This window comes from Trachinotus anak, unplaced genomic scaffold (assembly GCF_046630095.1).
Source record: "Trachinotus anak isolate AG129_WGS33_773 ecotype Australia unplaced genomic scaffold, CSIRO_AGI_Tana_v1 ptg000019l, whole genome shotgun sequence".
In the NCBI taxonomy this organism is placed as follows: domain Eukaryota; kingdom Metazoa; phylum Chordata; class Actinopteri; order Carangiformes; family Carangidae; genus Trachinotus; species Trachinotus anak.
In genome coordinates this window covers 24,655,424-24,667,548 of record NW_027273870.1, presented here as the reverse complement: position 1 = coordinate 24,667,548, position 12,125 = coordinate 24,655,424, and the positions used below count along the sequence as shown (strand labels likewise).

The 12,125-nt window shown below is 39.7% G+C and overlaps 1 protein-coding gene across 2 annotated transcripts in view; it reads right to left on the bottom strand.

Moving 5' to 3' along the window:
• mad1l1 (mitotic arrest deficient 1 like 1) overlaps positions 1 to 12,125 on the bottom strand; it is a 55,661-nt gene that overhangs the window by 24,279 nt on the left and 19,257 nt on the right. For both annotated transcript variants that reach the window (XM_071504321.1, XM_071504322.1), the window contains exon 16: positions 3,339 to 3,570. In XM_071504321.1, the coding sequence (XP_071360422.1) occupies positions 3,339 to 3,570 (232 nt within the window). The remainder of the gene's footprint in view (positions 1 to 3,338; positions 3,571 to 12,125) is intronic.

The window sequence follows — 12,125 nt, the reverse complement described above, 5'->3', positions numbered from 1 at the left end:
TAATTCCTTTCACTTTAATCCCAAACTTCATTTCAAATGTTTTGCCATCATAAAGGTTTAAACTCTTATCAAAAAAAACTTCACTGTAAGGGAGAATTACCTCTGGGGTCTCTGGTAACACTGCTCACTTATACACATGGTGCCAATGCAAAAAATACAAGACTCAAATATTTGGCTGTGATTATAATATCTCCCTATGAACCACAGTTTAGACAAATGGAAACATTGTAAGCGCATTACTTGTGCAATTAAATGTGGAAAACAGTTTCCTTTTCACACAAAATGTTCCAGTTGACTGCAATTACGACACTAGTGTCATAATCACGAACCCTCAAAAACCCACAATGCCTTGTGGGGCAAGAATATTGCCACAGTGTAGTAAGTTCATTCCTATACCGAGCACTGTTTTGTGCCAGTGATAACCTTCAAAAGGGTCAGTGGGGTTTATAAATAATTTGGTCATTTACAGTACATGCAGTAAAACATTTCTACATAGTATTGGGCAATTAACCGAAAAAAATATCAAAACCAACATCTCAGCGACTTTATCTTGCTCATGCTGGTTAATTTGATTCATACTTTCCCAAATGCCTGCGTTCATGATCTGCCCTCTTAAAAAAATACATCCTCATGTTCAGTCACGTGCTTCTGCCCCGTCCAACAAACGTTAGTTCACTCAGAGCGAAGCAGTTGTTATGGGTGAGGTATGAGTCTCAGGCTACATCCAGGCTATATGTTGCAGTTTTAAAACACATCACATTTACGCCTGGTGTCGACACTACTCCTCAACTTTTCTGGAAACCCTGCTGACTTCATTTTAACCCCGGGGTTGAGCTGTAGTCTGGATGAGCAGAAACACACTTTCTGAAGCGATGACACAGTTACCAGATAGTGGTGAATGCATCCACCAGTGTGTTTAATCAGTTTGAGCACAATCACACTGCTGAATATGAAGATCATGGCTCAAAAAAAGACAGACCGATGAGAGCCAAAGTAACCGTTTATAAATCGTAATCGAGGTAAAAGTTTGAAATAATCATGACACTGATTTGCAGTCATATCAGCCCGCCCCATCTCTGGGACAGGAAAATTATTCAGATCATGTTTGATACTTTTTCACTGAGCTGACCCTGGTCTGAAGATAACAACAGATATCACACATTATCTGCTGGAGTTTAAATTGAGCACACTGGTAAGAAAGTCAATCATAATTTCACCTGGAAAAAAAAAAGAAGTGCAGAAGAAAAATGGTTGAAGGAACAGACAGGCAAAATTTAATGGCTGGGGAAAATGACAGAAAGAAGACAAGAGTGAAGGGAAGTGTAAAGAGGAAAATGAAAGGTGCGAAGTGGAAGACAAGACAGAGATGAGTTAGTCAGTGAGCGAGAGACAGAGATAGAGTGAATGAGTGAGAGAGTGGCAGAGATAGAGAGACCATGCGTCCCACTGTAGTCCTCTCAAGACAAATTAGCCTACACACCTCCAGTGCTGAGCTGCCCTGAACTCCAATTAAATATTTAACCCTGTCATAACTACACTTCCTCCCTCTAACTGTCTGTCACACACTCACACCTCAGTGGGCAAAGACCTCAGTGGCCTTAAATATCAATGAAGCCATTTTCTACTTACTTTGGTTTAGCGCTCTGTAGCAGTTTCTCTTCTTTCATTTTTATACATTAGTCTGGCAAAAGGCTACTGCTTATTTAGGCAGATATATGACTTAGGTCAGAAAGCTTTCACGTAGATCAGAGCTACAGTGGCAAGAAAAAGTAAGTGAATCATTGGAATGACCTCCATTTATATAGAAATATGCCCAGATCTTCATCCAAGTTACAATTACGACCAAACACAAGTAATTTTAAATAATAACACACAAATCATTGTGTGTTGTTCTTGTCCATATTGAAGAAAAAAAATCAAAAAAGCATGTGAATCCTGTTCTAATGATATGAACAAAAGCGAATTGAAGTCAGGGGTCAAATCTGGAGTCCAGTTAATGAAACCAGATTGGAGGTGTGTGTTAGAGCTACTTTGATTTATTTAAAAAAAAAACAAAAAAAAAAAAAACACCTCAACATTTTGAGTTTGTTATTCTTGAGAAGCATGCATGACATTGAAAAAGTTACATTTTAAAGAGATCCAATATTCATCAGTCCAAAGTTAGACAAATGACCTACAGATGATTTGGGTCTGTGGGTACTCTCATTGGAGGTGGGTGCCCAGTAAAGATGACTCCAAAAGCACAAGGCAGAATATTTAATAATGTAACAAAGACCCTCAGGAGAAACTAGGAAGTAGAACCTGCAGCAGGACAATGACCCTAAACATCAAAGTAACTCCACTACAGAATGACTTCAAACAGAAAATCCACCTGTTGAAGTGGCCCAGACCTTAACCCAGTAGAGATGCTGTGGAATGACCTGGAGAAAGCCGCTCACACCAGAAATCCTGGGAATGGGGCCATAATTCCTCCTGAACATTGTGCAGCTCGGATCAGCAGCTACTGGAAGAGCTTGTTTGAGGTAAGTGGTGCCAAAGGAGCCTCAACCAGTTATTAAATCCAAGGTTTCACGTCCTTTTTCCATCAGCACTGTGCATGTTTAATGGGTGTGTTCAATAAAGACACAAAATATTATAATTGCTTGTGTGGTATTAGCTTAGGGACACGTTGTTTGTCTACGTTTGTGACTTCAATGAAGATCAGATCACATTTCATGACCAGTCAATGCAGAAAACCGGGTCATTCCAGAGGGTTCACACATTTTTCTTGTGAAATAAAGTGAAAAAAAAAAAGTAGAAAAACATCGTATTACTTCCGTTATGCACACTATGACATCCTTCTAACACGGGCTGCACAATATGACTGAGTGCAATATCCAAATCACAGGAGCTCCAGTTTTTTTCATAAAGGTAAAATGTGTCATAACATTGTTGCGCATGTTAGCACCATAAATGTTCGGATAACCAGAGATGCCCTGGCCTATAAAATCACATTCTCCAGACGTAAGGAAATACGCTTGTTTGGTACAAGCCACAACAAAAACCACATCAGTATCATTTAAATTTTTTTTCAATGAATACAAAATGCAAAAACGATCATTCTGAATGAAATTGTGACTCATATTGCAACCATTATATCCGCCAAAATAATCCCTCTGCAGCTAAACTCAGCTGAGGCACCTATGTCCAGCTCCATTCAAAAATTAATAGTAATAAAAATGTGATGGACAATGGGGAAAGTTGATGCAGCTGCCCAACTGCTATGAAGCTACTACAAGCCAATGTGCCAATTGAGTAAAACATAGTCTGTTGATGTGCGTCTGTGTTGTGGACCTTACCTAGCACCTCCTTTGATGGCGGCAAACTGAGGCCGAGGCTGGAGCTGTGCATACTGGAGTCGTCTTGAGAGTGGACCAGAGCGCCTCCTTCCTGCAATGAGCGCACAAGCTCCCTGAGATGTGTCACTTCCTCCCGAAGAGCCTCCACTTCCTGCTGGCGCTGTTGCTTGGCAACAGAGGTGGGGTTCATTTTGAGGTGAAGAACTCTGGTTTTGACTGGATCATAGTCTCCCTGTGACAAAAAGAGACAAAGGCAAAGATCAGACGTCCACACAGTCGTATAGTTTCTTCTGAGTTCTTGAATGGACTCAAAATACAATCTTCTTGTCCAGATGCTTATTCAAAAATCATCAAACCTCTAAAATAACAGAATAGCGTTTGCTTCTACAATGCAGGGTCTAAAAGTGTGAGTCCTCCACCAAAAGCTCTTATGTTTTCATCTGCCAAAAACATGTCCTTCTGCTAGGCAAATTCCAGTTTTACAATGATGCAAAACTGAGAAAAGCACCAGAGAAAACCAGAGATCGGTTGAAATTTTGGTTTGTACATATGATAAAAACAGTTGCAGATTAATGTTCTCTTGCTCAACTTCAGATCAGGTGTATCAGCTGTAAATGACTACACAAGGTCAGTCTTTGTTCAGCTCTCATTATTTCACATTGGGATGCATCTTCAGTCACATTAACTACAGTGTGGAACTTCCTTCTAATATTTTTTTAGTTGAAATATTCTCATACACACATCTTAATGCTGCCAAAGGCTTCTGTGATCCAGCCTCATTTAACAACCAATCAGAGAAACCCTAAGTCAGGGGTGGAAGCTCAAGCTGTCAGACAGTACGTGAACACACTTCTGGCCCACCACTCCTCTCAAGGCTTCAGGCTATTAGCTGCTGGAAGACGTGGACATGGCTGATGTTCAAGCTAGCAGGTTTCCGTTTCCTGCATTAGCTGAGATGGCAACATAATGACGGTGTAGGTGAAGGGATGGGTTGGGGAGGTGGGAGGAGTGGAGTGGTTAACCCTCGAGTCTCATGCTAGAGCTAGCTTGATTACCAATAACCTGTATATTGCAGCTTTGGGATGTCAACTTTATAGAATAGTCAGATCATGTAGTCAATTTAAGTCTGGATGAAAAATAACAGAGGCCTGTAAATTATTGGTATCCAGGAGAAAGCGCCTCTATCTGTCCTTCCCCATGGACTTTTCTTTTCCTATTGATCAACAGCATTTCAAGTTTTCACACAAAATAAGTCACAGTCCTTCAGAATATGTGTGCAGAGCTACAACAAATGAAACACAGGACACATCTGAGCAACAACTGAAACCAATCATTGTGCTGATGCACTTCTGTGAAGTGTGTGGCAAAAAACATGGACATAGAAGAAAAGCTTGAACAGACTTTCTCAAAGCAGAGAAGAGTTTTATGGAAACCATTAGAGAGAGAGAGAGAGAGTGTGTGTGTGTGTGTGTGTGTGTTGGCTTTGATTCAGAGGGAATAAACAGGGAGGAGATGAGAGAGGAAGTACAGGCATCAAAGTGCTTTCCAAGAAATGAGTCCTTGCTTTCAATCACAATGACTTGTACATTTTAAATATTACACACTTTGTTGCCATTTAACAGCGTATTTCTTTTTCCATTATGTCGATTCAAGTGCTGCTGAAGACTTTGGGTGTAATAGATATCCATGTCTCCAGTCTCTTTGCTTGGCGCTATTCGATTTTAGATAATGGAACACAAACAGAGTGGCTTTTTTAATGTAAAAGTTTTACAGTATTGTATGTTGTACTTCAGGTTTTTTTGCAACAACTGTGTAGTTTGTAATATCTAGACTTAGTTGAAAAAGTCTGACCTTTCTTGGTTATGTGATTAAAAAAAGATGAAATTTATAAGAATTAACATGTATCCTGCACAGTGCACACAGGTTATCTTCTGACTAATTTTAGCAGAGAAATATCCAACAATGTTCCAATTATTAGTCATACTGAATAATAACGCAGCTTCAGAGTGTGTTTAAAAAATATACAGCATGTACATACGTACACGTCATTTCTGACGAGTAGATGCACAGCACAAGTAAGGTTTCCATCCACGTGTTGTGCAAATGTCCAAATTAAAAAAAAATAATAATAAATTAAAAATCAGCAAATGACAATTCTAATTAATGCTTATTTCTGAATTCTACATTTATATGAATGTTAGGAGTCAAGCACATCCAGATAAACAGCTGATGACGCTAATGCTCCAGTCAGGTTCCATTAAACCATCAGAGAGGAAGGAGGCACAACGAAATGATGCAATTAAGACAACAAAAGATACAAACATGTCACATGCTTCATCCACATCATTATTCAAAAGCCAAGTTTGTTTCCATTTTGTTGTTGTCAATACACCAACTTTTGTTCCTGAGCCAAGCATAAAAAGTTTTTTGCGAGATCTGACGTCAAACTTCCACTTTTTCTGGGGATATGGGCGTAAAAACGGGTGAATGGAAAAGCACTGAAGGATTAATAAAAACATCTTGACTCTCAGAGGATATCGCAACAATTTAATGGATCATTCACATTTATTCAACAGTGCATGTGTGGATGAAGCGGATCTGCTGCTACAGGCTTGTATGGGAGACAGGGAATTAGAAATTCAAACAAGTAGCTTGATTTTCAACTTTCTATATCTACAGATATTTTTTTTTCTGTGTAACTTATGGCTGCTCTGCCAAAATCTTCTCTACAGAGGCTGAAGGATGATAAAGTGAAGTTATGAGCATTGGACTGCCTACCTGCTTTATTTCCCAGTGTGCTCTCTTTGCACTGATACACTGTACGCAGCTCATGAAGGACATCTGATAGGTCAGTGAACATAGCTTTTTTTGTGTTCTTTAATGTAAACACATCTGTCAGAGTAGGACTGATAAGTTGAAATTCTCTTTGGGAGCGAACATAAATAATTTCACTTCACTATTTGAAGCATGTATTCATTAGCTGCTGTCCCAAGGAATCAATAAAGTATCTATCTAGTCTTTAAACCTTGGAAACATGATGTCAAGTTAAACAAATGTCATATAAAATACCATAATAAATGCAAGTAATAAAATAAAATTAAGAAAAGAAAGTTTTAGTAAATGCTTCATTATATTGATGCCATTATGACAGCTTAGCTGAGTCTAACAAGATTTAAAGGCAGCAGTGTATACGTCACAGACTCACAAAAACGTTACATAAGATATAATAAGTAGTGAATACAGACGGATGTCAGCAACAAGAGCAAATTCTGAATTGGAAGCTTATACTAAAGCAAAAATAAAATGTTTCCTGAAAACATGATTTTTGTGTGATTGTTTTCTTCTGACTCTGACTTAATGCCAATATAAGAAGAGACACACACACAAGCACACACACACCAATCTGTGCTCTTGATTACTGGCTAAATTAGATTCCATATGCCCCCAAGCAACGGTTGCCAAATAAACTACAGGTGTGGGGGAGAGCAAGAGGCAGACGAGGAGAAAGGGGATATGAAGATGGGAAATGGTGAAGGACACAGAAAAGAATACAGTGAAACAAAGGGTGGATGGGCGATCATTGCCTTCAGTGTAGGGAAAAAGCAACATGGATGGAGGGGGGAAAAAAAGCCTCACACGCTTATAAATAACGCTTTGTATAATTCAAAAGGAACAGAGGGATTGAGCTTTCCAAAACGAGGAACGGAGGATGTGTATATTTATATCAAACCATTTCAACTGGACTGCACATACGTCACAGCCAAATAAAAAGTCCTGGTTTATTTTCTTCCTGCGTACGTCTTTTGAAGTTCCATGTCAGTGTATGGAGAGTTTATTCAAGGATGCGTCTGTATGTGTGTTGTGATAAACAGCGAGAGAAAATGGGAGGAAGAGCCAGATAGCATGAGACAGATATGTAGATTAGAGCTGTAAACTAAGCACAAAAAAAAAAAGAGGAAGGTCCTCAAAATGCAGCCAACAGCTACATTCTGTCAGACAGTGAAAACTCTCTCAAACACACTTCCTGAAAATTAGGTCAAGCTAACGAAAATTAAAATGATTTGGCCGTGGAATTCATATTTCACTTTTTGGATGCCTGGACTGAGCCGAGGGGCAAAGATTTAATTGACTGCTCAATGGCAAAAACAAAGGAAATTTATTTCTCTTACAGCACATCATTTTCATAGCAAGCCAAGAAGTAGCATCATATTTTTTTAATTGGTTGAACCCTCCTCACCGAACTGAAATGATAGTATGGGGGAAAAAAAGGCCATCTTCTCCATTAGGGACAGGTAACAAAACCCAGTATTAAACAGGCCCTGGTGCTAAATTATGAAAGACAGTAGGATCAATAAGCTCCAATGTTATCAGTTCTGCTGTTTGTATTGGAGAAATTAAGAAAATAGATTTCCAATTTATTACTGCTACATAAAATTTATCTCAAACATTTTCTCTCAACCAACTCTGTTTCTGATTAATACAAGAGTCTGTGGTGTATTTTCACTATTCCCAATCCAGAGGAGAGAGCCGAGATTCTCTCAGAGCCTGAGAACGCACACACACAAACACTACAGAGACCCTGCTATTAGTCACAATCGGGAGCCTAACCTTCAAATGTGCCGTTACGCTCGTTGCCACAAGTGCAACAAGTCTTTTGCATGTGACGTTGGAAACACGAGCCATCTGTGGAAACATCCAGCGAAAGTCCATCACGTCCAAACAGAGGAATGCAGTTTACAACCAAAGTTCATCTGTATGTTATGTATGCTACACAAACATGTGTATTGGAAGTTCCCATTAGTGCTTAGTTCAAAACTGTTGTAGTTTGCTACTCAAGAATGGTAATTTATACACAGCACATGAGAAATAAAGCATCATTAATTCTGTTCTTCACTTCTTTTTGATAAGTGGTAACAGTGAGAGTAGTAGAACTGCTAAAATCCTAATGATACTCATTCCTATTCTACATGTATTTTACCTTATGTGCAGAAAAGGACGCACAACAGGCAAAAAAAAGTAATCAGGTGAATTGAATATGAATGATCCACTGAAATACAGAACATAAAACCTAAAGATTCACACAAACAGGGATGAATGTCTATAACATGGAGAGAGGTATAATTATCTTTCACTGCATATGTACGTATGCATGTGAGAAGATACAGTGGTGCACTATGTGGTTATAAATCAGAATTTAGTTCACTGCTGCAACAACAGAGAAATGCCAAACTGCCTGAGTTTCAAAGTGGATGTAAGCAAACTGCTTAATATTACAGTATCGTAGTTGGCCTATTTTGTCTGCGTGTGTGTGTGTGTGTGTGTGTGTGTTTGTGTGTGTACATGCATATATACAGCCTACTATTCAACACAGTATTTACAGTGCAGCAAGGTGGAGTGCCGTTCTAAGAGCCTGAGGCTACATATCTCTTATTCATAGAACAACAATAACAACACATCTAATACCAGGGAGCAGAGACTGTTTTAAAAAAGAGCAAGAAGCAGGGAAAGAGAGCAACAGAGGAAGAGATCAAGAGCATATGAGAGTGAGAGAGAGAGAGAGAGAGAGAGAGAGAGAGAGAGAGAGAGAGAGAGAGAGAGAGAGAGAGAGAGAGAGAGAGAGAGAGAGAGAGAGAGAGAGAGAGAGAGAGAGAGAGAGAGAGAGAGAGAGAGAGAGAGAGAGAGAAAAAAAAGGGGGGTTGGGGGGTCGAAGTCCAGGGAACAATGTCTGTTTTTAACACAGCTGAACAAATCGCTCCGAAACATCCATTTATATACTCTACACAGCACTGACCACAGGGGACACATGAGTCACTGATGGAACAGGTGACACACCATTGGTGAGCGAGTGTGCATGAGTGTGAGAGCAGAGGGTCACTCTGAAAAGATAAAGTGAAAAAACACACGCACGCACCCTTAGAACCACATCAACTGATAACGGGAGGCTGCATGGAGAGACAGAAGAGAAACCTTTCACTGAGGAATATTATCAGCAACAGACTACAGCTCATTTCTTCGCTTTTTTTTTTTTTTTTAGCCTTTAGCTTTTACATGTTGTTGAGATCTGTCCTGAGGAAAATTGCAGATGCATTTAAAGGATCTGTTCACACAAATTACAATTACATGGTACTGCATGCCTATACAGATATTGATATTCATCTCTGAGGTCTGAGGCATTAGCCGACACAGCCGGGGGTGAAAAAAGCTCAAATGACTGAAAAAAATAAATCATCAGCGTTCCATAGAAAAGTGTCTAGGTTACTCTAGATAATGCAAAGACCTCGTTGTCAACAGTTTTCACTGAAATGACTTTTTGTTTAACCAAAGTGTAGTTCTCTGGCAGCAAGGTCTACAGATGATCAAGAAGAGTTATCTGGTATTGAGGTACAGTGTTTCACATAAAGAAACGTTAGGGCTGCAATGATTCGTCGACGGTGTCGACAAAAATCAATAATAGAAATAGTCGACAATGAATTCCATTGTCGACTATTGTCGCCAGACGTGTTTTTCCAACAGAGTGAGGCATCTCACTTAATTACAATCTCTGCCGAGAGTCGCGGTAACGTACACAGAAATGGCGGCATCCAACACATCAGCTACGCGTACCAAAACTTCTAAAGTTTGGGAGCATTTTAGCCTGGACATCCATCTTTCTTGTGTTTATTATCATTTGCCACATAATTAAAGCAACTTCATGCCAAATTTAAGAAAAAATTAATAATTATCCGATTAGTTGACTAATCGTTTCAATAGTCGGTGACTAGTCGACTATTAAAATAGTCGTTAGTTGCAGCCCTAAGAAACGTAGCTTTTTTTTCTTACTTTTTGTAGACCACCAGTGAGTTTTTACAGGTTGCTTCTTATTACTACCACTACCTCTGCTACCTCCACTTCAGTCATTAAACATAAGACTGGTTGTCCTTAGAGATCCCATAAACTAAAAAAAAAACAAAAAAACAATAATGTTGTGAGCAACAAAAACAAAATTAAATTAATGATAACAAAATTTTGAACATACAGAAACCCATTCTTTGGGTAAAAACTGTACAAAAAACTGTATAAACACTGTAGTGTATATCAACATTACAGCAACACCTTTGTTCTCATATTTGGTCCATATCGTCTGTGGCTCTTCCTGAAGCAAATGTGCATCAAGCACTGTGCCACAAGGATAAACAAAGTAGTCACTGATAACCACTATGCGACAACAGTATGACATTAATCAGAAAATATTCACAATAAGCAGAAACCCCACTGAGGCCTTTTGTGATATGGGCTGGCTACACTGAACACAGAGCAGTTGCTGAGCAGGCAGTGTATCTCTTTCCCTAAAGCAACCATGAATTAATCTGAGTAGTTACACTCACGTGTCTTTACCTGCATGGGTACAATCTGATGAGAGAGAGTCACTAAAAAAAACCCAGGCAGGTCCCTGATGGAAGACCAAGATGGAGGCAGGAGTAGGAGCTGTAGTGTAACAGCATCCACACTGCGCTGACAAAGTATTGTTTGGTAATGGGCTTATCCCCGTACAGCTTAGTTCAGGACACAAATATCTGGTATCCTTTGAAAAAATCCTTAGTTAAGCTTAGATACACATGCAAAGTACATGTGCATCTAAGCTTAGCTAAGAAGAAGGATATGTTTTTCTGAAGTGCACTAAGAAGACATCAAGATCCACGGGCCAGCATGGGTTGATCACATCTGGGACAAAAGCTGCAAAGGGCTGCAAGGTCACCTTCAGATTCGCTGGTGCAAACTGCAAACGGGCAAGCTGTACGGACAGGGCTTAAATATCACTAACATGTCACCGTGTTTGGAACCAACAGCAACAATGTCCTACAGCATATCTTTGCTGAGTACCCTCATGTCCACGTCTTCAGTTGGTTTTGTGAGGGCTTCACGGAGCAATTGCTGAATCCCAAAAAGTACAAAAGGGTCTGGAGACAGGTCAGAGTCTCTTTGCAAGACTATGACCTAATTTGGATGGACTGCTAAGATGACATCCTCCTCCTTGCAAGTCAACTGTGGTCCTGGGCTAGCTGGTAGAGATGCAGAGCTTTTCAGACCATGTAGTATTAGCATCAGTATTTCTGGTAGGCTCATTCACAGAGACCTGAGTCTCTGGGGGTTTTAATGGATACACAAGAGGGTGGTGAGGTTGTGCCCAGAAAGCATGAAGGCAAAAGGTCTGCATCGCGGCAGCATCTTTCATGGACCACTGAGCTCCAAGGTCTCCTCCTTCCCTCTTACTATCACATCATTTCAACGTGGAGACAACAGCAGTGCTGAAGATTCCCTCAGGAACCGACTGGAACGTGAAAACTGAAAAATTCTCTTCCTCTTCAGACAAGTCTCTCACACTGAACCATCTCACCTGCATTGTGGTGATCTTTCTTGAGTCTTTGGGCTGGTAATTGGACTACCATGAGCTTGTTGTAGTTTGCCGGCCACGAGAATGATGGGTTTTCTACATTTTACAGCTCAACAGGAAACAGATGTAATTAATATGCTGAAAAACAGATGACGACTTTAAAGGTTGTAAAGGGGAGATTTTAGAATATTCAACAAAGTATCTTCCAGAAAAAAAACAGCTAAGATCCCCCTTTTGAAAGAAGCTAAAAAATACTCTATGTTCAATCAAAATGTGTTTCACCATAACTGTCATTACTGACATTTCTCTCTCAAATTGCATCTTATACTGAGCAGTCTGAAGGGGGATGAGGCGCTCTTCTCTGCTGTCTTGAATCATTTCACTGATTTATAAGATAAAAACCGAGCGGCATGGCC